The 27521-nt window shown below is 38.0% G+C and overlaps 1 protein-coding gene across 6 annotated transcripts in view; it reads right to left on the bottom strand.

Moving 5' to 3' along the window:
• PLXNB2 (plexin B2) overlaps positions 1–27521 on the bottom strand; it is a 249058-nt gene that overhangs the window by 7342 nt on the left and 214195 nt on the right. For all 6 annotated transcript variants that reach the window (XM_088054880.1, XM_014248934.2, XM_014248930.2 and 3 more), the window contains 18 exons: positions 25934–26070; positions 25117–25284; positions 24013–24121; positions 22118–22345; positions 21505–21681; positions 20903–21042; positions 19783–19883; positions 17322–17551; positions 16138–16319; positions 15320–15386; positions 15057–15203; positions 11629–11785; positions 10510–10610; positions 9410–9494; positions 3320–3474; positions 1482–1642; positions 749–896; positions 186–250 (listed from right to left, as the gene is read on the bottom strand). In XM_088054880.1, coding sequence (XP_087911006.1) covers positions 186–250; positions 749–896; positions 1482–1642; positions 3320–3474; positions 9410–9494; positions 10510–10610; positions 11629–11785; positions 15057–15203; positions 15320–15386; positions 16138–16319; positions 17322–17551; positions 19783–19883; positions 20903–21042; positions 21505–21681; positions 22118–22345; positions 24013–24121; positions 25117–25284; positions 25934–26070 — 2558 coding nt within the window. The remainder of the gene's footprint in view (positions 1–185; positions 251–748; positions 897–1481; positions 1643–3319; positions 3475–9409; positions 9495–10509; positions 10611–11628; positions 11786–15056; positions 15204–15319; positions 15387–16137; positions 16320–17321; positions 17552–19782; positions 19884–20902; positions 21043–21504; positions 21682–22117; positions 22346–24012; positions 24122–25116; positions 25285–25933; positions 26071–27521) is intronic.

Below are 27521 nucleotides of genomic sequence, written 5' to 3'. Positions count from 1 at the left end.
CACTGGGTCATAATGGAGCTCCACTTCAACTCTGCCAATGCCACCACCATGGGGATCTTTAAACATTTGGGTGTAAAATTATTAATATTTGACAGCTGACTTTGACTATATCAGCCTTCCATTTTCCTCTTACACAGGCTTCAAATCTTAACAACTGAATAACCATGAAAGGAGTTGATACTTACTCTTCCACCATTTTCTTATAGTTAGAGATTTCTTTCGCATAAAGTAATTTATTACTTGGAGAATCCTGAAAAATTTAGAATACAGAAAAATGTTACTTATGAACACTTCTAGGAAGCAAAAGAAAGTCAAGAATGTAAGATTAAGCCTTTATATTCACATACACTTGAGTTTTACAGCTATTAATATTGGGATACTTATTAACATTGGTGGGATTATTTAATAAAAAGATGATGTTTACACATGGCATTACTGCTGAGTTTTACAAATGTATCTATGCAAGGTGATAGTAAATTATTGGTGAACCTGACATAATCAGTTCTTAAACATGCTTTTCATAAAAGCAGTTGCTATTTTCTCCTTTTTTCAATAGTATCAATTGTCAGACTACACAGAAATACTGACAGTTCACCAACCTGTTAAGTGGTGAAATGTTAACTTCATTATAAAACTAAAAAGAAACGATCAAGGCTGTATCTCCTCAGAGAATGGGTATTGTCTGTGAGGATGCCCTTTGTCTCGTCAGGCATGAGCACAGTCAGGATGTAGAATGCAAATTACTTACTCTGCTTAATTTGTGCTCTGTTCTTGTGCAAGCATCCATGAAAGTCTGTGCAATGACTGACAAGGAAGCATCCACTACTTCATGAACGTGAACATCAAAGATGAAATGAGGATTTTTCAGTATGTTTACCCAGAATCTAAGAGGCAAGCTGCAAAACATGGAAAAAGATGAATAATCCTTTTTACACAATAAATATTCTACAACAAGAAAATCACATGGAATTGAGTATGGGCTTTGCATTTTGCTCTCCTCATAATAGTGATGTTTAATTTTATATTTCAACATTTATACAAGCTTGTCTGGGTTCCATGCCTGAAAACCATCTCTTTACATTTCTCAGAAAAACTCACATGAGAAGGGTCTTGAGTACCCCAAAAGAGCAAGGAAGGATGCATGTGTGATCGAGAAACTATCAAGTAGCATGTGTTAGATTTTGTGATTTGACAGGTAAATCTAGTCCCATTTGCCTCTTGCTTTCCTCTTCTCTGAGGAAAGACAAAAAGTAAAACATGGTATATCTGCCAGTGACAATTCCACAGGTAAACTGGATTAATTTTTTGCTGCTTCTAGGCTTACAGGGAATCTTTTTCATCACAAAAACATATCTCAAGTAAAATGATTCTGAGGATTATAAATGAAATTTACTTTGATTTGTGTTAAGAGTGCTAGTATATACCTGGGTATTATACTCTTATTTCTCTGCAATACAAGTATGACTCTGCTCATACTGTACCTGTTCGTTTTCCAGATGTGAATGGTATCTTCATCCTTGATGTCGTGTTTTTCTGCTTGCTCATCAAGAAAGTCAAAGAAGTACTTCACAGCTGGTGGCACCACATGGTTTGAGTTGAGCACACTATGAAAGAAGTCATCTACAAACTGCTGAAGTGTCCCCTAAAAGCAAATTTTAAAAAATCGGTTACATTCGTGCTACAAGCTGAACTCAGCATCTTTCATTCCTATGCACATAATCCAGTTGCGTCACTGATGGCCTTTATCCTGAGTGCTAAGAGTGACAAAAAGCAAACAATTTCTTAGAGCAGTGACTTTGTAAACTGCCAACACAGTAAAGACCTTCTAGAGCACAATTTCATGTTCTAGACTCAGAGATTGTGACCTCACCAGAGGTCCTATGGTTTGCACAGAAAGGCGTGCCTTCTGCTTGACAGAAGAAGCAGAAATTGGTTGCTACATTTACCCATTTAAGGTTGTGCACATAAATAATTTTTAGCCACTTTTTAATGGTTTTGCAGCCTTCCACATCCAGTTTCTCTCACAACAGAGCACTGCAATATTTAGAAAGAGACTGAGAGGAAGAAGTACCAGTGAGCATTTGCCCGTTTTGTTCAAGGGCAAGCACATAGGTCTTATCAGACACCAGTCTGAGTCAGCTTCATGAGATCCATGGAACCCAAGGAATGAAGCATCCAGAAGGGCTGTGCTCTTGGATTCCTGCATCTGCCTGGATCTTAGTAATGGCAACCTCAGAGACTGTCTCCTTGTTTTGGGGAGAACCCTGTTGAGGCCACATAGAATTCATCCCCAGTCAACTGATTTGCCCTACAGACACATTTGAAGGGCTGTGTCCTCTTTCCAACCATGACTCCAGCTGACAGCCTCCCAACAGGGAAGGGACCCAGATGGCAAGGAGCTCTAAGACATTCTACTGTCAGCCAGAACACACAAGTCCCAGGTTGAAGGGGTAGTTGTGACCTCAGCTGTAACACCTCACCAACACTTTATGAGTCAGTAAAGCTCCAGACTGGTAGTAATCTATAAAATGGCTATTGGGAATACAAAGCAGTGGCTTTATTAACAGAAAAAAGGGATGCAAGCATCTTTTTGGCTCTTCATCATAAGTCTATGTCACCTATCCAAAGAGTTTCCTTTATATCCACTTCCATGCTCGGACAATTGGCCTTAGCTGGAGCCAGACTGACTTAATTTTCACAAAAGAAGCCTGGCTTTGTGGCCATTAAATACAGTATATTATATTAAATGCATTATATATATTACATTAAATACATTATTCTAAATTCTTTCTATAAGGAGAAATGTTTCAAAAAATTATTTTGCTCATTATCAGTTCTTCAGTATAGGCACTCTAAAATAATAAAATATTAAAATATTCTAAAAGGACTACTATTATTTGGAAACTTTTTTTTTTGGGTTTTACTGGAAAATTGATCACATACAAGAACAGGGAAATATAAGGCTCTGTAGGAGTTTATAAAGCATTCAGTTCAAAAGAAAACCCAACAAAGTATTATCTAAACAGGCAACACAGAGCAGAATATCCATCTTTGTCTTGCAAGGAAAATCCTTCTTTAACGATCACGTAATCATGGTTCTCAGCTTTGATCAGGAGCTGTACTTTATCACTTTCCCAGTAATGTTCCTCAGGGCATATTAATTACTTGAAGCCTTGAACACCTTGAACACTGGCTTGTATGTACATGACACATATTCCAAATCACAGCCAAACTCATGACTGATATTTGCATCTATTTCCTCAGTTGTATCTCAAAATCTGTAGAAATAAGGTGTAACTACAGCACATCTGAACCCTACCTTCACAGAAAGAAGTCTGGTCAGGTAGATTTCTGTAATAGCTTTGGTCCTCTCTTTTTCTTTCACGCTGCCCCGCTTTGATTTACCTTCATCCATTTCATCCACTGGCCGGACTAGATGCCAGACCTTATTTTCATCTTCCAGGAGTGCATGCCCTAGAAACAGTAATTACAGTAATTATAAAAACCACCCAACCCCAAAACAGCAACACTAAAGGAATCATATACATATATACATGTTCCCTATCTTTAACATGCCTGTCCTCTTGCCAAGGGGATCTAGATTACTCTGTTACTGTCCAACATATACAACTCAAGTACTAAATGTTCAGTGGCACAGAGCTGAAAAAGATAGCTTTTGTCAAGACCAAAGGGAGAGGAAAGAATCACATCATAGGAAGACTCCTGTTTGGTCATTGTGCTGGTTCAAGCCAGGACAGGGATAACTTTCGCAGTAGCCAGGAGGGGTCATGGCTGGGATGCAGAGGCTGTTCCATATCACCTCATGCCATAGTCACAGGTGGGGAGAAGGGAGTCTCCTCTGGAGGGAAAGTTCCTTCCAGTGGAGTAAGTGTGGAGGGAGCAGTGGGGTAATGCCAGTTTCAAGCTGGAGGGAGCAGGGTGAGTAGAATGACAGAGGGAGCAGTCAGGTACTGTCTGTTGTTGGGGGCTTCCATGGTGAGCAATAGCACTTCTTTTCTTCTATCTGCTGTCATTAGTTTTCTTTTCTGACCTCATTGCTGTTTCCAGTAAATTGTTGTTATCTCAACCCACAATTTTTACATTTTGTGTCTCCCATTGTCCTCTCCATCTCACTGCAGGGGAGGGGGAGGTGGAAGGGGAAGTGAGCAAGCAGTGCTTGGAGTGGTAGAAAACTAAATTGGAGAATACCATTCCTAAATCACAACATCATGTAAACACAGTATGCATACGTTTTGAGGTTCACACAATCAAGTTCTTTACTTCTCTGTGAATTCTTGAAAACATGATCAAGTTATAGAATCCTAGCTAGGTCTGACCCCTTTGCCACCACAGAAATACCAATTGCAGTCTACTCCTGGTACAACTTTTTTTTAGGTAACACTATTACAATTCACATCTTTACCCCAGTTGCTGGGGTTGAAGTACGGTACCTCAGTTCAAACCTTCCTTTTATCAGCATTTGATAAGTACTACTTTGTGGCTGAGTGGAGGAAAAATACATCCCTTCACTGAAATGACATGAACTACAGCAGCCAGATGTAATGACTGAAGCAAATTTATATCCATTATAATAAGATTTTTTAAAAATTTGTTTGTCAGTATTCATAGTTTATACCAGAGGGAGGGACTCCCATCAATAAGTCCTGTTTGTGTTCCAATAAGCAGAAAGAGGAGTAAGAACTTGGGTGATAGTGACAGCTGGTCTGGTTACAGTGCCTCCCTGTGCTACCTGGGGCTTGGCCATGCACCTGGTCCCGGGGCTTGGACCAATGACCACACAGTGGATAAAAGCAGTCTTACATTTCAGCATCAACATTATTGTCCAGACAAACTCCATGCCTAAGGATCTTCTGTTACAAACAGTTCTAAAAGACACGACACCATTGTTTTAACTTGCTATTAATATTCCTTGAAAAGGGTTTCTGTGTCATTTTAAAATCTCCTGGTTTTGTTTGTTCTTCCTTTGATTCCTGAACTTTTGCATCTACTTGGCATAGTCCCTAAAATCAATGGCACTTTTCCAGTGGAAATTATTGAATCAGCACATTTTAAATCATTGACATCTTAAAAATATGAAAGTTATTTTTCTGATAAAAACTGTAATTCAGCCCCACCATACAAATTATTTTGCATTCTGCCAAGTTTTATGCCTTAATATATACCTCTAACATAACTGAATCCCAGTTGCAGCGCAAAATATCAGTTTTTAATTGCATTAACTTTGACCATAATAGTTTATTAACTAAGTTCCTCAACAGCTACATTGAATTTTCCAGCTTGCATGTACATTCAATATTTTACATCACAGGGGAAAATAACATTTAAGAGTAATCTGGCTAAGCCAACATTTTTGCTTGAATCTACTTTATATATTCTCATGAAAAGCATTAGTTATGCAGTCTTCTGGGACATTTACTTATTTTTAACAAGGTAGGGAAGAAATATAAATCCCACATCAAATCACATTGTCCTATGAGAGTCCTTAATTCAACTTGGAAGTTCATGTGAATGAAGTCAGAAAAAATAAAAGCTATCACTGTATTTTGAAGCAGTTGTGATTTCACAATAGATGCCATTCATGGCAATCATCTGCCAGTACAGTAAGAATCATTGCTGGGCATGAAGTATGGAATGTCTTTTGCAATCCCTGTTATTTACTTTTTATTTACTTACTGTTATTTACTATTTATTTAACCTTATTATGTCAGTTGTTAGGTACTCTCCTGCTTCCTCCTTTGAGTTAAAGGAATTTAATCTCTCTTTGCCCTCCTGATGTAAAATGGTCTAAAGTTTAACTTTGGACAGAAGAGGAAGCAGCTAAAGGGGTTTCCACTGAGATTACTGGCTCTTACATGCAGCTGAGATTGTTCTGTGTTTGTTTAGCAGCAGCAGGATTGGCTACAAGTGGAATAGCAGTTATTTCATAGGAAAGTAAGGATTAAGAGGCTACAGCTCAACCAGATGAACTTCTGCAACCTGAAGATCTCACTTCATTGCTATAAATAGCAGGAAGAAAGAGGAAGAGAAATTCAGAACATGGACCAACAAAACATGTTAGCAATATGGTTGCTAAGAGAAAATAACAGTTCTGTGAGATAATATTTTCCTCAGTGGGAAAGTAGGAAATGAAGAAAATAAAAGATAAATAAAACCTTCTTTTTATCTTTTTAGTCACACCAAGCATCAAACTGTAAGCAGGAAGAAGATTGTGTCCAGGGGGTGAAACGCTTCCCTCTGAGCTCTTTGTCTTGGCCCTTGGGCATTCTTTGGCCAATATAAAATAATTATTGGGGTACTGGGGAGGATGTTAATGGCAAAAATAGACTGTGCTGACTAATTATAGTGATAGGAACCATGATGTAAACATCAGGCAATGCAGCCCCTTTCCCCTTGTGTGACCTGCAGCAAGTTATCTTCCTTCCAGTCTCCTCTACCATGAATACTGCTCCATGGAGATGAAGGAAGGTCTGTCCTAATAGATCTGCTAATTAGTATTTCTGATCTGCAGCCCTGTTTATTTTTATTCAGAATTAAAACAGGAAAAAACCCAACAAAACAAAAAAAGAACCCAAACCAAATATTAGGAAAAAACACCCCAAATAACAGAATGTGTTGTTTTGGTTTACAGTTCAGTACAGAAATACTAGTATGAAATCACTGGAACCATTCTCCTTCTTAATACAAATTAGTAACTGCACTTATTGTCTCCAGAAGTGTAAGATGCTGCATTTAATTTGTCACATTCTCCAGTTTCCAGTGTCTTCCTGTTAGAAGCTCTGAATAAAGGCAGCATAGAAGCAATGCCAGGTTTTAGAGCAACATCTCTGAACATGGTTTTACATTTTCGGTTGGTGCAAAGCCTCCTACTTTGGCTGACAGTCAATGGCTTCAGCTGACACTTCTCAATGCAAAAGGTGCAAGTTAATGAGACTGGATAAAAGGAAATCCACTTCGTCACAAGCCTCATTCATAGTCAGGATAGGATTTCTGTTTATTCAAACCCTGTAAATCCATTGCCATATAAATGTGTATGTGTGGGAGGGGAAGACTCTGATCCTCTCCTCTCCCTTTTATACACAGTGTCTCACAAATCATGGTCACAGCAGTCTCTCACTTTGTACCAGCTTTGTAACATTTTATAGCTTTCCAACAGAACAAGTTGGCACTAGATAGCTCTGAGGACCTTACAGTGCTAAAGAAAGCAGGGTAGCTTGGCATGAAACGCTGTCATCCCAAATTTGTACGCTACCATGGTACAAGACAGATGTGGAGAAGAAACATGGTGGAAGCTGTTTGCACTTGATACTTTGGGATCTGAATTCTCTGCAGACTTTTCTCTCACATACAAGAGCTCTCGTGTGACAGCACTGTCCCCAGAAGTCTGTTTTTCTTTTACAATTTAGTATGCCACACAGACAACTAAGGAATTAAACTTGGAGTACAGATCATGCTTGTTCAAAGAGCTTCATCATACTGAATCATACTGAATGATATAATTGCAGAGAAGGAGGAAAGGAAAAAAAATCTATCCCAAGAAAAAAAGAAAAACATGTAATCTGGTCCTCTACTGACTGCCACAAGGGTAGAGAGGAGGATGAAGATTGGCAGTCCAGAACAGAAGGCTGACCTCTATTCCATATTTAGGAAGCAAAGCAAGTTAAGGGCAACACCAGGCTCCATTCACAGTCCACTCCACTTCTTTATAGGTGAGGTGACTATAGCCCCAGCCACCAGTGCAACCAAACTGAACAGGGACTAGGAATCAGCACCTCGCCTGGCTGCACTCCACTGCATTACACTGGATGGCTTTCTAAGTTAACATGCTGGGTTGGCACCTGCTGCGACAGAACAGCCACTGCTTGGCCAGCTATGCCAGGCACCTGGAGTAAAAGGGTGAGAACAGCCGCAGCAGTGTGGACATGATCATTAGAAGGCTCTTCTTTCTGGTGGTAAAAGTTTCAAAAGAAAGAATCCAGGACAGAGTAAAAAGTAAACAGTAAGTAATTCTGCCTGTCTTAATTTCCTGTAAAGTCTGAACCTTTCTGCTTAATAGCCATATATGTCAGAGCTATCAGCTGAGACCCATCTTTTTGAAAAATGTACATTTCTGGCATATTATTTCCAACCTGCTAAACTGCCCAGCCCTCGAAACGTATTAAATCTAAGATCAGTAAATCTGTTTAAAGGAATGAAACTATTAGGTGAAGTAATGGCCTTTGCAATCAGCGCTAGACAGAAAGGCATATCAAATGAGTTAATGGGAGGAAGAATGATCTCAACAATTATTCTTCCATAAATCTAACTTCTACCTCATGTAAAATAACTGAATATAAGAATAATAAACTCCAGAGAAACTGAACATCTTGAAGTCAGTAAAGAAAATACATGTGACAGGGAACATATATTCACAAGTAAATATTGCCATAAAAATCTGAGTGTATTCAAGGCTGTAATGGATACTGTGTCTCAAGATATTTTGAAATATAGAAAATTGGTCTAGACAAAACACGGACATATAAAAATAAAAGCTTTTAAGATGGGGTGAAAGCTAACAGGTTGTCTTCTGTGTTGTGAAGTCCAGCATACTGTAGCAGACAGCAATACAAGAATTATGCAGCAGATGCATTAGTGATGTGAAAGAGAAGGAACATTACAAAGAAATTCCTGACACTCACTCACAGAGGATTGAAAACCTCAAAAAGAGCAAAGGAATTGTGAAAAACGGCGCATCTAAAGAGACAAAATGCATGGAATGATCAAAGCCAACTAAAAAGCCCTGGGAAAAAACAAGTTAGGATAGCTCGTGAAACATCACTCAAAAGGGAGTGAGACACAAAATCTGAAGGTACAGAGATGAGTTTGCAAGGCAACACAGTTGTAAGAAATGCTACAAAAAATTACATCAGATTCATTATGTCATAGAGAGGAGAGACAGTCTCCACTGTGTTCATATAGAATACTGCATTTAATTCTCAGTCTAATAAGAAGTGAAAGAAATTTGAAGAGGAACATGAATAAAGACTGAAGAAAGGAGAAAAAGAGATAAAGCTCTAGGAAGATGAAATGTACAGTTTGACTATAGATGTAGTGTGACTGAAAAACAAAATATGGGAGGAAATGTTTAATAAGAGTGCTTTCTATTAAGTTGGGCTATGGACTCACAGTAGTTATGATTAAAGTCCTAGGGTTTAAGGCTTTTATAACAATGGTAAAGAAAGTCATTGCAAGTGTACAGTGCATAACACACAACAAATAAACTCTATATAGTCTGGTGGGTAATATCTAGCTCCATGGAAGTGCCTGATAAATAAAATCAAAACGGCAGCATGACTTTGTGGGTTTTGACTTCTAGTCATCTTGGGAGGTTGGGAAGCCACAAGATACTTACTTTCCCCTGGGACATCTTGCTGATTATCCTCTGGCTGCTGGGAAATTCCCATTTTTGATAAGATGAGTGTGGCACCATCTCGGACCTTTGAAAATACAAACACAGAGATATTCTTCGAAAGAACCACGTGCTACTGAACCTCTTTCTTAAACCCTAAACTGGGGTTTCTGTAATTGCTTGCAGGGAATCTGTGACAAATGCTAACCTTCCAAGGCTTCTTGGGCTCTGCAATTCAGAACAGACTCCCTCCCACTCTGTAAGAGATCCCATCAACACCTCCTCTGAGATTACTGAAATACTAGGAGCATCTTTGAGGCTTAAGTGCTTCCTTGACCTGGTGTGGGTGCCCTTTGGACAAAAATGAGGTTCATCATGAAGAATCAGACCTGTCTGTTTTCTTAGGGAAAACTAACCAACTTTTCTCTTTTGCAATCAGGATTAACCACTGTTAGAAAGCAATAAATAGCACAAAAATGAAAGATAAGTGGATTGCAAGTGCACAGTATGAAACCTAAAACAGACAGTAAAACACTGTCAACTTCTGCTCTCCTGACTGGGTTTTTGAACAAACCAGACCAACTCAAAATCTATTTAGCAGCACAGCAAGGACAAAGACAATTCTCAGGGGCAGGAAGTAGTGGAGAAAAGGAAAGATGAATATGAGACCTAGCAAAAAGTTGAATGTTCAAAATGGAATTTGGATTTGGATACTTCAGTGTTGAGGAAACCAAGGTGCTGGCATTCAGGTTTGCTGTTTTTATATAAAATGCTTAGACAGAATGTCTATACCGAGCCGAACCTTCTACTGACTAGACCCAGACCCGTGTTTTTCTTTTTATTCTTTATCATAGAATTATAGAATGGTTTGGGTTGGAAGGGACCTCCAGGATTTCCAACTGCCCTTCCATGGGTAGGAACACCTTCCACTACACCAGGTTTCTCAGAGCCCCTTCTAGCCTGGCCTTGAACACTGCCAGGGATGGGGTATCCACAACTTCTCTGGAAATGTAGCAATGAAATTTGTCTATAAACAAATAAAGATGTTATTTATTACAAGAAAACAAATAACAGGTGTGAACAACGTTTTTGAAACAGCTTACATTGTAATGCATTAGTGTGTTGATACGTTTCCATCTGCCATCTCTTTGGGATGTTAAATCCAAGTCTGAGAGGATCTGTGCAGTAGAACCTGGACGCCATTCTAAGGGGTAATTAAAGTGAGAAAAAACAGTTTTTAACCATGTGCAAAAATAACTACTCCAAGAATGTTTTACAGACCCACTGATGCACTGTGAAACATCAAAAGAAGTAATGTAGCACATGCCCCAGTGTGTGGTTTTTATTGCTTAATCATTTGGTCTTTATTACAGAAGTTTGCATGAACTATTCCTAAGCATGCATATGACCTCTGATTATCTTCCATAAAAATTTAAATTCCTTCTCATAGAATTCAATAAATATATACAATAAGACCTGCTATCATTCCAAAACAGAGTAGGATTTCATGGAATAGAAAAGACATTTTAGGGGATTTTCTAGTATTTTCTGAAGTGCAAGAATTCCATCTTCTACTTTCAGATTAATGCAGTAATGAAAATATTGAATTAATTGGTGCTTTTATTCTGAGTTCATTAGGCCTTTTAAGGAACACCATTTCTTTTTTTTTGTCAAGAAAAGAACAGCAATTCTGAAAGCCTTCAAGGAGGATGATTTTCAGAGACTAAGTGGTACATCATCTCCTAAAAGTGCAGTTCCTGTAAGTTTTAGTTCTTTTGCATAACCATCATAAAGGCAACCAAAAATCAGTACCAGTTTCTGAAATTGCATCATTACTTTTCCATCAGTTAATTGTCCATGCTGCCATTATCACATTAATTAGTACCTGAGATACTGACTGTCAGACATGAATTCATTTGTGCCACCAGTCATTAACAGACTCTTGCAATGCTGATGACAGTATACCAAAAGTTTAAGTCAAGAAAAACTAACTCTGTAAGAAGACATTAATTTTTAAGGCATATTCAGATTGCTGCAAAATGCTGTATTTTTGCATTCAGCTGAACATGAATTCAGCTTTAAAAAAAAAAACAACCAAAAAACAAACAACAAACCAAACCATAATCAAGCAATAAAATCCTCTTGTAGACATTTTTTCAGAGAATGCAAAGTCACACAACAGGTCTCACCTGTTCAATATAGTATCACAAGTAACTACGTACCAAGAACTACACTGTCAGCTTTTGGCCACTGAGAACATGGCAGATTTCGATAGACTTGGTCTATTATCTTTTCCTTTACTTGTGATATAGTGTCACAGTTCAGCACTTTCACAGGTATGGAATCATTTCCTCCCTCTTGCACATATACATTAACTGTCTGTGAAGAAAAGAATGTACAGGGTTATTAAGGCAAATCAGTGCTGAATTACCTCTGAATCTATTTTTCTGTGTGATTTAAATGCAAACAGTATCTGAAATTCACCAGGCAATGATTATTGCACAGCAACACATATTTGCAATGGGAGTATGGATTATTTAAGGGATTATTTGAAGGATCTTTTGCTTTTATGCAGCCAACCAGCTATCATGAATTCCAGTTAATTTCTCCCACTATGACAAGACAGAAGAAATACAGAATAGATTTAGTCATATCTAATATGCTAATATTATTAAGTCTTGAGAGTTTATTAAAAATACAAGAACAAAGCAGTTGGACCACTGACTCGTTACATGTTTCACATTTAACCTGATAATACTGAACATAAAACAGGCCACGTATTGCAGTGCCCAAATTTCATGAGTTCCCAATAATCATTTGAACTGTACTTTGTTGAACTTGTAGAATATAATGTACTCTTGCCTTCTTTTATGCTTTCTTCACGGGTGTGGTTTTAAAGATGAGCAGACTACTTCTGTACATATGGCAATTTAACATGGCTCAAATGATGAACAGTGAGTTGTTCAGCTCTCCAAACTTTACCTCCTGTTACCAGCTGTTCATTAAATACACACACACATACACATATGTATGTACATATAAAAGTCATTTCTATCATCTTATGTATTTGAAAACCTCATTTACTGCCTACTGTTGTCATAATAACTCTAATAGCTCCAGGGAATACACCTAAGTAGCTTATGCTAGTTCTAAAATATTACTGTTTTCTGATAGTATTGACATGGTTTCTTTAATGTTAAAGAGAATTTCTTGAAAGCCTATAATTTGCTAAATCTAGAGCGATTTTTTGAAAGTAGCTTTTCTATGTAAGTGTCAGTTTCAATATAGACAAAAGCAAATAAAAAAACCATGGCCAGAATACCTCCCCAGAAGGGAAAAAAAAAAATTCCAAAAATCCAAATAGATACTATGAAAAGCTTCTTTCTTTCACTAACTGAATTAGCAATACAGCTCAGAGCCCTTGTAGATCTTTTACCAGTCAGGTAACTTAGAAGGCCAGGCACCTGTGAAACACTGCACCTCGCAGATACATACAGTCCTGCCAACCATAATGCCTGAATTTATCACATCAGACCTCAGAAATAAACTTGTATGGCTGGTATTTTGAAACAGTGAAGAACAGCTATGCCATACGGCAGTCAAATTAAACATGATTGCACTGTCCCTTGACAGAAAGCTCAAACTAATCATGAGATTTCACCTTCCTTTTCCTATTAGCTTTATGGTAATTAGACATGATTTTGCTGCTGGTTCAGTATGCAGCATGTCAGTGTAACCAGCGATGCAAAACAGATTCATCTTTTAAATAAGAACAATTAGAGAGCAGACAACTGCTCTATGCTGTACTTACCCACCTTGTCTCACTTTCAGGCAGAAGTGAAGGAATTAACTCATGCTTTAACCTACACTGGTGCCCAAATGCTCCCTAACTGTTCAGAGTTGCCACAACATCATCATCATCTTCATCATGCCAAAGATCCCAAAAACTAATGGCAGTAGTGCCCCCTCCATAATCTTTTACGATACGTATATACACATATACATACATCTCATCAACTTCCACACATGCACATATTTAAAATATTTGTTTGATGGGAAATCTGTCAGTCTGGACCAAATATTGCTACTGTACAATGGTACAATGCTTAAAATCTAGCTAATAAGCGTGTTGTGTCCATATCTGATTGCATACATGAATTTTCTGCCTTCACACTGATTAATTTATTTAATTATTAGTTATTATTTTGTTTTTTTTAAATGCAAATAAACAGACCAAGTAAAGAATTATTGTCATTAAGACTTACATTATTAAGACATGGAAATAAATTTTGTTTTCCATACACAATACAAATTATAGCCAGCATTGCCAATCAGTGCATTTTCTGTGTGTGGAACTTATAAAGATAGTAACTCAACTAATCCCCAAAATATCAGTTGAACTTAAAATTTCTTCTTGCCCAACACATTCTTCATTCAAGCACTCTAGGTCACAGTTTGGTGACTCCATGAGTGCAAGTCCTACAGTACTCTTCTCCCATCAGCATCCTTTCAGAATACATAAAATGGCAATTTCCGCTCCCCACCCCCCCAGGATGAAATAAAGCTTTTCATTAAATTTCTTTTCTATGCTGCATATATGCCACTGCATCTTTCTTAGTTGAAGACAACTACAAATTACTCCTAACATGTCAATAAAAAAGAAATTAGAAAGGGAAAAAAAAAAAGAATCAGTCTTTGAAGGACAGTCTGTGCATCTTTGATACTCACTACACTGTACCCTGAAGAAAAGCAGCGAGACTGTCAGAAAGAGTACAATTACATTTTACACTCCCTGAAGAGCTAAAGAGTGGGCTGCTAGAATTTTTTCAAAAGGACAGTGAATCTGTGCTCTGGAGTATGTTTGAAAAGTGATGGAATTTCTGACAGTGAACAGAATTAAGTTAAAGTAGAATTCATAATAGAAAAGAACTGGACCATGGCACTGGTGATTAGATTCAGGGGGAGGCTGAGTTCAGAGGGGGAGTTCCCTTGCCAGGAGTGTCCATTTCATTCCACTTGAAGCAGGTAACACAGGTCTCCAGAACTGGCTGTAGAGGCACTGTAGGGAATTATTTCCCAAAGAGGAAATAAACAACTTTCAGTGCCAGTTGGGCTGCCCACGTTCAGGAGATTTTGACTCACACAGAAAAAAAAAATGTAGAACGAGGTTCATAAAGTGTTTTGGAGATTATGGAGGCATCTTACAGGACTGCAGAGGAGCACAATCTGGTATGCTAATAAAATGATCTCTAAAATGATGTTCAATATGCTGATCAGCAGCAATCACAAGGAAGAAAACCTGAAGTTCAGGCATAATGGCAGAGCAAGAATTCTGCAAAAATCAATTGCCAATGAATTTAGATGGGAAAAGGGGAGGAGCCAATTATCCTGACCACTTTTGAAACTGAAAATTATGAAAGGGATTTATTGAAATGGATTCTGCACTGGCAGGATTTGAATTTTATGTTTGAAGATACTTTGTTTTCCTGCTTGGAGGCTTGTTTTGGTCAAACAACTGACAATCCTGCCCATGACCAGAATTTCTATGCAGTTCACAGTAGTCTAGAAAACTGTGTACAGATTTAACACTAGAAGAAAAAAAAATAAAATAAAAAATGATTTTATAATCTATTAATCATGCTTTGCTTACCAACTGTGTGTACTCTACATCATCTCCCAGTAAGCCTGTGTCATTCAGTGTATACTTTGCTTTCTTCAGTACAGCATCCACTGGGCCTTTTTCTACTTGGTGTTTGATAGCCTTGAACAATTTATAAAGAGGCTCCCCAGCATTGTCCTACGTAAAGGAAAGGAAATCAAATAAAGCAAAATCAAAAGATATACTTAGTGTAGCTTTTTTAAGTATTACATATTAAAACCAAAACCCCACAGGCAACAGACTTCAACTCTTACCTTGAGGTACTGATATAAACAAATAGACATCCAGTTAGACAACATTCTCTCAACAACCGTTTCAGATCTGAAAAAAAAACCAACCCTGAATATAGTAAGGGCACTTAATGACAAGGTTTTAAAAAAAAAACAACACTGCTTGCTTGAAATATAATATTTTTACATGCTTAACTGCATTCAGTCTCCTAATGCAATGATTTCCCTATAGAGTTTTGAAAGCATATACTTGCTTTAGGATAAGTGCTTTGTATTGCTCATCATTTCTGAGTAGGTACCTTCATCTCACTGCTGAAAAAGCACACATCCTTTATTCAAAATTTCAAATTGGGTCTACACTGTGAGAGCTAAAAAATTAACCCAGTTTTGCAGTTACTGGGAAACCTACCGCTTACAGAGCTACAACATACACAAAGCAAGATCTATTGAAATTTATTTGGAATAGCATCTGGGTTAAAACACTAGTGCAAGCCCTCACTGAATGCACAATGCAGCTGATTATGTTTGCTCATTATGGAGGTGATGTGTGATATAAATGGTAGCTCATTTGGAATAAAGTTAGATTAAAAAGCAAATTAAATGTTCAGTGTGGTATTTCGAAGTAAGGTGTTTCTGCACTGTAGTATTTGAATAAGCAGTCCTGCCCAGCATGCTGCTGGTGCCTTCCACAGCTGCTCCTGATGGGCTTGTCTTGCTAATATGCTTGGGCCAAGCTATTTCTGGCTTTTACAGATAGCCAGCGTTTCACCACAGTCACGCTGCAAAAGAATCATGTTCACAGAAAGCCAGAGACATACAGAAAATATGACAATCATTCAGACCTTCTTAGCATCAGCTTTGGATTTTTGGCCACAACATACTGCTCCATCAGTTCTAAGAACAGCGTCCTCATGATGTCAGTGTAGTATTCTAGTTTTCCATGTAAAGCGACAGTCAGTAAAGATGCAAAATACACTTTAGCTCGAGCAGAGAACTCCCTTTGGATTTCCAGCGTGTGAATAAACTGAAAAAGAAAATAAAGGTAAAATTAAGTCAGACGACAGGTTTCTGAAGAACCTCAACACTTGTCTGCCCTAAGAAGACAAGCAATATTATTTTACTATTAAATCTCTTAAGCACTAAATCAAAAAGTTTTCAGAAGCTTGAAAGAACTTCTTATAAGAAAATGTTGCCTAAATTTTGGTTTTAGATACACAATGTACTGGACTGACCTAAGGAATACTTATATACTTATCTAAAACCTTATCTAAAAAGGATGTTTTAATTTAATGTAAAATAGTGTTCTGTGACAGTTTAAAAAGAGAAAATCAACTCCCCTCTCCCCCAAATTCCCAGTCCTTTCACATCAAATTACAAAGACACTAATGTAAGTACACCTGTAAATGTGCTCTCATCTTTCATAAGCTCTAATTCTACCATTAACTAGCTCAGCACTGGGTTCTCATAAAAAAAAAATAAGAGAGAGAGACAGAGAGAGAAAGCTAGAAGCCTAAATCTATATTTAGGTGTCTGACAATGAGCTTCAGTTTTTGAGAATGAGCAATTATAAGTCTCTTCAGAGCAGCTGTGAGCACACATCAGTGTTGATGAATAGGCCACTTGAGGAGCCGCTACCTTCATTGGGGCAGAGATTCTGGCAGACGGCTGTCCGTAGGTGACTCCCATGAGGAGCCAGGATGGAACCACTCTGATCACATTTCTTAAAAGGCTAAACCAAACTTTTAGCACCTGTTTTTATGCCAGATTGGGAAATACCTGCTTTTTACAACCATTGCAATGTTGACTAACTCCATATTACATGACCTAACACAGAAATATGAGAACCAACAGGAAGCTCTGGCTGTGATACCACATATCTGCAGTGGTTACTGTGAAATCAGAACCATATGAAAATAACTTATTTTTATTAATTTTGGTTCAGCTGTGCTTGCAAACCTGCTGTCTTGCACACATATACACAGGTATGTCTAGTTAAGAGACAAGGTGAATCTACTGCAGTACTCACGTTAATGAGAAATGATTTGCTGTTGAGGAGGTTGGAGAACTGGTACAAAGCCTGCTCCACAGTCTGGCGCCTGGCCTCAGGAATATCCAGCTTTCCTGTAATCATCACATCTTTCTCTCCATCTTTGGAGGGCAAGAAGAAGACTCTGTCCGTGTATGTTTTGTAGTCTAGTACTGGAATTCCAGCTTCATTGATGTCATTTGTCTGATCCTCCATCTCGATCATTAGATCTGCAATATGCAATGCAGTTTAGTGGTTCAGTTCAAAAATTCTGGAGGTTTTTTAGGCAATACAAGCTCTTTGAGTGCCTTGCAATAGTGAAAAAGCAACTCAGCAGCAAAAACTTATTTCATTTCATATTTTCTCTTGCTATTTTTAATAATCATCCTATTAACTATAACCACAGCTAATCCTGTGGTGACATGAGGATAACTGCCTTTAGCACTGATGGTTTCCTTGTTGTTGCCTGTCTGTAAAAGGGCCTTTATGGTGTCTGTGTGAGTTCATGTAGATGAATGCAGGATTACATTCATCTAGAGAACTAGAAAAAGACACTGCAAATTTTTTTGCAGTTTGATTTTATTTTTCTTTTTTTCCAATCCATATTCTATACCCTCTGAGTCTAGTTAGTACAGAAAGTTATTTTAAAAACACAGCAATCCAGGAAAGAGAGGTTTAAAGTGTAAAGCAAGCTTATTTAATAGGAAGGAAGGGGATGGCAGAAAGGAAGAAGGTTAAATGGTTCATTGAAACTGATGGAAATATTTCTGTGGGACTGAAAAGCCTGAAATTTTTAAAAGGGGCAAAAATTAGAATTGGAGCAGCTACTATGATGAAGGCTTTCCAATTACCCAATATTGCTGATTAATTGGAATACCATGTTAATTAATATAGCGACCTATTGTCTCAGGAGTTTTATTGCTCTTACTAATTCATTTTCCTCTTTATTTTATAGCATTCATCAAAGATGAGGGACAAAGAATCTTCTGATTTCCCTCTGTGTGGTATTAATACTTCCTTCCTGCTGTCCCTTTCCTTGGCTATCTTTGTTCCTGTATATTTTAGAGAGTTTGCACTTTGTGCTGTTGACATTACAGTTTCACAGTATGGAACCAGAATGTGTTTTGACTTCAGTGTTTCATTTACTTGTAACTCAAGGTGGATGTAGTTTAGGAACTGGATTACTCCTTGAATGTGCATTCTACTTCCCTAGTGTTTGTACTTTGTGGAGCAGAGAGGAAACCTTCAACCCAACAGGTTGTATGAAGGTGCAACTCTCTACTCTTGCCCCAGCAAGAGAAATGTACCTTCTCCTTTCAGAAATGGGTATGGAGTGCCTTGGGAGAGGTGGAGAGAGAGAGGGAGAACCTTGCTAGATCCTCTCACAGTTCAAAATGCAGTTTGAAATGAAGCCCATTTGGGATTGATTCAAATATTTGCTTGCCCAGCAAAATAGTTTGTGTCCAGAACCTGGAAAGAGTTGGTTTTCAGAGAAAGCAGTAAAGAACATCCTGTCCCAGAAATGCCAGAAAAAAAAAGACTGAGGGAGGCTTACAGCATGACTGAAAACTTTGAGATACCCTGAGCTTCTTAAGTTAATGTCAAACTCTAACCTGAAACTGCTGTTTTATTCAATCTTGCTTTTTAGCCACAGTCAATATGAAATAGTGTTTTCTCTTCAGCAATAAAGCATGTGGGTAGGTATTTTTTCTTAATAGAGATTATTTCAACACGACCCAACAGCAAGTATAATTCAGATAATGAGGTGACATTTCATGGTAATCATTTAGGCCAATATTTGCAATGTTTGCACTCAAATGCCTAATTTAAGCATTGCAATGAGCAGTTCAACATGTAAAAATGCTGAGCCTTTGCACATCCTGCTGCCTTCCCTGGGATGATGCCTCTACATTTACACAGAACAATTAGCTAGCTCCTCTAATCAACCTGAAGATTTTCCCATGGTGAACAGGTTAAAATGCTATTTCTTTCCTGTGAGCTTACCAAATTATCCCTTTGTATGCTGATGGCTGTAAATAAATTTTGCAGCTCTGAAAACAGTTTTTAATGTGCATTCATTGGACATACAGTCATTGTGCTAAATATTAAGTGTACTGTTAGTCACTCTAAAACATTCTTGTCTTTGTGTTAATGGCAAATCACATTAATGGCTGTAAGTAACCCCAATCTCAATTAGTTTCTACTCCCAGTTTCTAACTCTGTTCTTCCTTTAGGCTAAAATAATAAATTTCTTTTAATAACCTCAGTTACCTATTTTATTTTATTTATTTCTCTCATACATAATAGCAAAATATCTGCTCTATGTCAATGTCAGTAATGAAGACTACTAAGATGTATTGATTATTTTTTCCCAGAAGACAGTTTTAGTGAGCTAGCACCATTCCTCCAGCATGTCTTGATTGCTGAAGAGGACCCACAGCAGTAAAAATATCTGTGATACCTGTGAACTCCTTCTTGCACCGGTCTCTGACACTCTCCTCCAGGCCTTCAAGCTGTGATTTAATTTTTTCATACTCTCGTTCCGCTTGTTGGCTCTTGCGTCTTTATGGAACAGAAGTAAGATTTTAAAAAAGTTACAAAACGCAAAAGTAAATAATTTGCAACAGTTCTCAGAGGGAAGCCCAATGACTGGAAGAAATTTTCATGGCTTGGATTTTTTAAAATACAGCAGAAACAGAATGGAGGAGGAAAACAGCGACAGTGGCCAAAATCTTTCCATGTAAAGCAACTTGGCACTATCATGGGCTGGTTGCTTCAAAGCAGACTTGGGCCAGTAATTTAAAATCCAGTAAGTAGCTACAAATGCTTTCAATCATGTATCAAGAACAGGAACTCAGTTTGTATGCATTGTATAAGGACTGCTTGCAACATGTCCTGCTCTGGCTCTAAGCCACCCAGGAGTGTCTGGGATCAAACTCAGAAGGTTTGATGGAGGTTCACAGGGACTGTACAGCACATGCTTCAGATGTATTGATATGTACCATAAGAGTGAAATCCACCCCTTTCTGAGTATGAGGCCCTCATTACTAACCTTAAAATTAGACTAAGTAGGTTTTAAGTGAAATACAGACATATATTCTGGCCCTTTATGAAGCATGAATTCCAACTTCAGCCATGAAGTTTGTGTGTAGGTAATGCATCTGGAAAGGTGAAAATGACCCCTTAGTCATAACCATTCAGCTCATACCTACAGTGCTGACTGAGGCAGCATAAATGTTGATGGGTATTTATACAGTATAACTTATCTCCTTCACAAGTGCCACTTTAGCTGGCATTTCAAGAGGGTATGTGTGCAACTCAGTCTGCAATTGTTTACTTGGAAAGCCTGGGACCAATTGTGTTTATATAAAAAGGAGGGACTGGGCTGACTGACACCAAGGAATCTGGCATGTGTGAGAGGAATAAATTGGTGCTCATACATATTTCCAGCTGTAACTCCTTTTCTTAACTCTGCAGCTCATAAGAAAGATGAAGATAGTCTCTGTAGACTGAGCTGAAAACAATCAGGTAGTACCTTGAAAGCTTTAGGGAAACAAAAACACCTAATTAGAAGAACTTACCTGTAACAGATGATAGAAATGCCAATGATTACTATCATAGGAATAAGTACCAGTGGCAAAATAAGATTCAGTGGGATATCAGTCACACGATTATCATATTCCACCCTTCCAAGGATCCATTCCCGGAGTCCAAATTTTACCTAGTTAGATAAAAACAGACATTTGTCTCAACAAGTTCAAATGTAAGGCGGTCCACTTCTCAATTGCACTCTAAATTCTTAGTAATTTTCACAAGTGAATTTCTAGCTGAAACTGCCAAACAAAGGAAATATTTCTGAATATTTTACACTGAATTTGGGTTACTAGCACTTTATTCCATGAAGTAATTTAATTTTGCTCAGATGAGGAAGAAAGATCCTCAGTCTGTCTGGCTAGAGTTCTACATTTCTTTATGATGAAGGTAGAAGGCATTTGGCAGCCTTGAGACTGCTCTTTACGTGTGACATCTTTTATGCAGTAGGCAGAAGCTGGAGGAAGAAAGAACTGCAAAGAGCTTCTTCACAGTACTACAACAGCTTTGGAGAACAAATTACTTCAGTCAAGAGGCACTGTAAAAGTGTTATTGATACACAAAACTAAATTCTACAGAAAAGGTAACCTACAATGAATTCAGGAAGGTTATTGATGGTATCTCTCTTCTGCCGTTTCTTTGGTTGAGGCTGTACTTCTGGTGGCTCACAATATAAGTCCGTTTCAGTTAGAGTTTTTATATTGCAAGGCTCATCACCCACAAACGCCTGGGCCTCATCTATCGTCATGGCTTTGTTCAGGTTACTGCCCTAGACAGAAAATAAAACGCTGAATTATCATTGCACTTTTAGCAGCAGATATGATTTGCACTGCAGCCTACACAACAGCGGAGTGATTGGGAGTTATGTGATTCCTCTCCCTTCCTTCCTGGTGTGAGATGAGATCCCTTCCAGCTCTTGGGAGGTCTGCTGGGAGAGGGCATTTCCAAATGCAAATGCCAGACTCAGCAGGAGGGGGCATTCTCAGCAAACCCGAAGTTCGGCTACAAAGACAGGAACTCTCTCTGAGAAGGGGTGTGGGGAGGAAATGGGAGCTGTCAATGTTTATTGTCTAGCAGAGGTAAGGGACTCTACCAAGAATTTGGGGTATAGCAACAAACACCTGTTAAGGCTTTGAGAAAGGAATGAAAAATTCCAAACATGCTTCAAGGAAAAAATGAGCAAGCACAACTTTTGACACGTTTACCTTTGCATTAATAAGTTTGTTGACTTGTTTTTTGATGCCATCTGTGAAGTTTTCAAAAGTTGGGTCTGCGACATAGGCAAAGGAGTGGCTCTCATTTTTCACAACCAATTTATAATGATCCATTAGAATAACAGTGGTAATGTTATAGTTTTCTGGGTCTTCCAGTATTGGAGGGGAAGAAAAAACCACTGTGGTTTCATTAAGTCTTGTAACAACCTTTCCATAAAACTGTAAGAAACAAGACAAGAAGAAGAACACGCACATTTCAGAGTCAGATTTGTTTCTGTACATAACTGCTCGTAACTTTAGACTGTAGAAATAAAAACACTTAATTTATATCCTCTCTATACAGTAGAAGTACCATAGCATAAAGTATTTTTGAAAAAGAAAATGAAATAAATTTGTTGATGGAGATAAATCCTTGATTCACTATATTCTAGCAGTTGTCTGCAGAAGAAGCTTGGGCTATGGATCAGTTTCCTCCAATTGCCTCCAATTTTCATGGCTCTTTGCCACTGGACTGATACCATCAAATTCCACTCAGATTAGGAAGTTAACATGTCACCCTTAATCCTGATCATCTTCTGTACCTTTAAGTAGATTGGGTCAATTCTTTTCTACTTATACCACATAATACCTCATTGAACTTCAATACAATTATTAAGTGGAATTTTGGAATAAAATTCAACAGTTGTCACTCTGCTACTCAAGGTAACAAATGTTCAATTCAACAAATGTTTTTAGCCTGACACTTTCAGTCATTCAGTAACATCAACAGTAATAGGAACCCTCAATACTTATTCTATCAGCACCTCTGTTTCTCACTTCATGACTCAGTGCATCTTGATAGCTTCTCCCCAACATTACTGGTTGTTGAGTAAGTGAAAGCAAACCAAAAGATTAGAAAAGCTGACTAGTTTGCAAAGTCTTAACGAAGAATGCATGCTATAAGTAATGCTGACTTAAGCTAATAGGTTGAATATACATAAGAGGAGGTGTGAGAAATGTTGATAAACACAGTCAAGAATGCTAAATAGATTTTCAGATTGTCCTGGGAGTCAAGATTATCAAGATAATTACCTTTTGAAGTTTATGGCCTAAAAAATGTAGGCAGCTTTCCTCTTAAAAATCTTTAGGAATTGGGTTCTAATTGATCCCAATCCAGCTGGCTTTGGCATACTCTAAAAGTTGAATCATGCATATAAATACAAAACTCTTTATGGCTCACAAGACAGTCTTACAATGAAGAGCAAACCTTAGAAAGAGTCTTAAAGTGCTCTTACTGAAAGATCACTCTAAGGTCTAAATCATGTCATTAAATTGTGATCTTCACTAGAAGTAGGGGAAATTGAGACTATTGGTAATGTCAGTTCCTCTTAGCAGGAGATGCAAGGATTTTTTAAAATGTTATTTTTCACAGCTTTTTGTGACCTGTTGCAGGTGGGATATGCATGAAGCAACAAAGAAAAGAAGACTTGGTTCATTGAGATGTGAGGAAATAAAAGAAACTGATTGTGCAAAGCAGAGTAGTCTGCATTGTCTAGATTTAAATCCTGCTTCATGCAAATTGCTAATGCTTGCAGGGGGAGAAGGAGAAAGATAAAGAAAAAACAAACACCTCCAAATTCTGAAATACATCTTTTATCCTTATCCATATTGAATGAAATCAATTTTAAAGCAGAAGATTGCAAAGTACAAGTGAATGTAAGGCAAGATGGTAGGAAAGTCAAGATCTTCTTCCACAAGAAAACCCTGAACAGACTCAGGGATCTGTTCAAACCTTATTTCAGTCCAAGCCCAGTGGAGTCCAGTGGGAAAGTCTATATGCAGTTTTTGAACAGATTATATGTTGTACATCCAGTGTTACGCCTTTGGGGGAAAAGAAAGAAAATTACCCTTTTTTGATTCATCCTCCCTGCTTCTGGACGCTCTGCATATACCACCAGTGAGAAAGTCTGGATGAGCTCAAAACCAGTTCCAGTTACTGTAATATTTCTCCCTCCACTGCAAGACAGAATTAAAAAAAGGAGTCAAGTCATTGGCAGACTACCAAAGCTATACACTGCTTCATCCTGCACTGCTACAGGTTCCACTGAAAAAAACCTATGTATAATGCCTATATGACAGTTAGATGTCCTAGAAAAAGGACTTCTGCTAAAGCTATTGATGAAGAAAGCATTTAAAAGATCAATGTCAACTTAAAACTCTATTTAAAACAGCAAAATTGAAAAAAGTACACATTGCTTTGCCAGGATTTTTGGCTGTACATTGATGCCAAACTTTGTTTGTTTTACTTCTCCAATATTACTATTAAAATCATTCTGCCTACAATACACACATAGAGACAAAGGTGAAAGTATATTTTCCACAGGTCTGTAGGGACCTGGCTTCTCTATTCACTTTTATTTGCAGCACATTGTTTAAAAAATAAAACATTCACATAAGCAGAAGAATGAATGCAAGTTGCCAGTGGGAATTAAAGTCATTGAAGTGACATGGATTTAGAGGAATAGTATACCTCAAAGCAATCCATAAAAATAGGCTTTAGTTTATATAGAAGAAAAAACAGTCATTTAAATTCCATGGGGTAAATCACTATTGATCTACCAAAGAAAAATTCCAGGCCCCAAAGTCACCCAACCAAAAATGAAAAGGAAACATTAAAAACAAATCCTATTTTATACAAGATTACTCAATATTCAAGGAGACAGGTACTAATATCTCCAAGAGAAGTCACAGACAAGTTTATTTTTAATGTTCTATTAGGTCATGCTGTTACACTTTTTACATTGACCTTTGAAAAGGGATGAAAATTTGGAAGTAAACAAAATACTTTCAAACATCGATTGCAGTTAAGACCACAAACCCTACATACCTAAATGTGTACATTGATAGAGCACAGGAGTTTATTCCAAACAATTCTCTATTTAATATTTTTATTACATATTACACATATCTAAAGCTAGTTGTGAAAAAAATTATGACAAACATTTCATTACCTGCTGAAGCTATTTACTGGGAGGAATTTGGTGACAGTAGGATTCTCACTGTATGTAAACAGCTGTGGTACAGGAATTCTTGTGCCCCCATAGTTCATTATGACTAGAACAGGTTCAACCTTGTTATTACGTCCTGTAATGCAGATGATCTCGTCTCCAAATTCAGTACTAAATTGGAGAAGAAAACAAAGAGGAAACATCTTCTGTTACTAACATTATGGAGTTTTGTGTTATTTTACTATAAACTCCAGAAAACAAAACCAGGGCTCTATTTTTGCTGGGTACCAAGTAGTTATGAGAGAAGATAACAATTCTGTCAGATCACTCAAGCTTTTTAAAAAAATAGATAATAGGATATAACAACAAACAGTGTACAAACACAGGAACAATGCAGGGTCAGCACATTTAGTGCCCTTCCTTTTTTTTTGAGAAAAAACAAGGGCAGCAATTAATAAAAGGAAAAAGAAAGGAGAAGAGCAAAGTATGGGAGACTAGAAAATTAATATTAAATACAGAACCACTGAGGACATGCTGAGTGAAAGCATGGGTGAAAGTGGGTTTGAAGCAGCCATATAGCAGAGAAAGCAAAAAGTGGAGAAATCTTTGGACATCTAAATTCTCCCACTTAAGGTGTTTTTACAGCTGCTCCATCCGCTGAAGCCTCTGAGTTTCTGTCTCAATGTTATGTGCAGAACTCCATTGCATGGGAGGAGTCACGAAGATATAGACAAGGGGTTTGTTTAATTTATAAAGGGCAGAAAAGGTTGGTGCTTTTTTTGGAAACAGCTCTGTATTGTTAGTTACTCAGGCTACGTACACATTGCAGGGCTGGCTACCGACTGAAACTTGAACATCCTTCTTGGAACCAGTGGCTAGATTTACACCAGAGATGGTAAGTCTGGTTCCACCTGCTTGTGGACCACTTTCAGGTCTTATTTGAGAAGGATGAGGTTCCTGCAAAGAGAAGATGGTCAAACTAAGTGAGAAAATTAAAATAAAATTTATACTAGTGTTACTTAGTTTAAGAGGTAATATAAGTTTAATATTACGACCTGAAAAAGAATAAAACTAGAGCAATGATGGACAAATCTTCTAAAATAAAACAAAATATTTTACTATTCATGTTGAAAGAAGTAACAGGTAATGTGAATGCACATTTTTCTTTATTGTATTTTATGAGGCTTTATACAAGTTTCAATTCCCTATCACAAAATGTGCTGCCATTAAGATTGTGAGGGCTTTCTGTTGGATTTCCTGGTTTCATACCAGGATTTAAGATTTCTCTCTTCTTTATGGCTGAGTCTTCATCTTTTCTTACCCTTTCCTATATTCTGTGCCAGCTACAGGAGACAAAGAACAAGGTTTTCAAAACTCACACTAAAACAGAAAGAGTATAAAGATTCCCTTTATTTCATAAGGCTCTCAATAACTGTGATAAAATTGTTAACCTATTCTTGACCAATAAAGTTGCAAAGAAAGAAAATCAGAAAATGCTCAAATTGTCTTAATGTACCTAGAACCTTGGAGTGGGTTCCTTATAGCCAATTAAATCAAGCAGACACACTTCAAATTGTTATAAAAATTGTTTTATATTTAAATTTCTCCAGAAGTTCCCTACTTTTGTTCTCAATACAGTCTTTGTGTATTGTGTAAATGATTGTATTCTGGGAGCTCCAACAAATACCGTAAATTAACAGTGAGGGCTTTTCATGAGCAGCATGATTTAATTACTTCGTCGCTAAGTAGTTTCTGCTTCCAGTTGAGAAAAGCATCTTCATTCAGGACCACACTGAAGCTGCTGAATCAAGGGGATGACCGAAGCCGAGCAAGCCGCGTGATGTGGCCTCCAGCCGGCTCCGGGTGACACTGCCTGCTGACCCCACGCCTCACCACGCCTGCAGACGTGCCACAGCCCTCGCACCCATGGGGCCACAGCTGCTGGGCCTGCAGGCAGTACCGTGTCCTGGGCAGGCAGCACCGTGTCCTGGGCAGGCAGCACCATGTCCTGGGCAGGCAGCACCATGTCCTGGGCAGGCAGAACTGTGCTCTGGGCAGGCAGCACCATGTCCTGGGCAGGCAGCACTGTGCTCTGGGCAGGCAGCACCATGTCCTGGGCAGGCAGCACCATGGGCATTGCACACAGAGACAGGATGCCAGGTCTGAGCATGTGGCTGGTACATTAGGCTGGGGCATTGCTATGAGGGAACCTGATCCTGTGCTTGCTGAAGCATACTAGATCAAGACCTTAAGGGAGGCTGTGAATAGGTGATGCCTTTTCTGATGTACAACTGTACTGCTTCACCATATTAAAACATAAGCTTTTCTTAAATGAGTTGAAAAATGTAACAAGCTTATTTCCCAGACTCATGTATATTTGTATTTACATGGAGACAGCTGTTCTCCTC

The sequence above is a fragment of the Pseudopodoces humilis genome, chromosome 5, assembly GCF_049639895.1.
Source record: "Pseudopodoces humilis isolate 2021_Gansu_Grassland_sample_001 chromosome 5, ASM4963989v1, whole genome shotgun sequence".
Taxonomy (NCBI): Eukaryota; Metazoa; Chordata; class Aves; order Passeriformes; family Paridae; genus Pseudopodoces; species Pseudopodoces humilis.
This window is presented reverse-complemented; position numbering and strand designations above follow the sequence as displayed.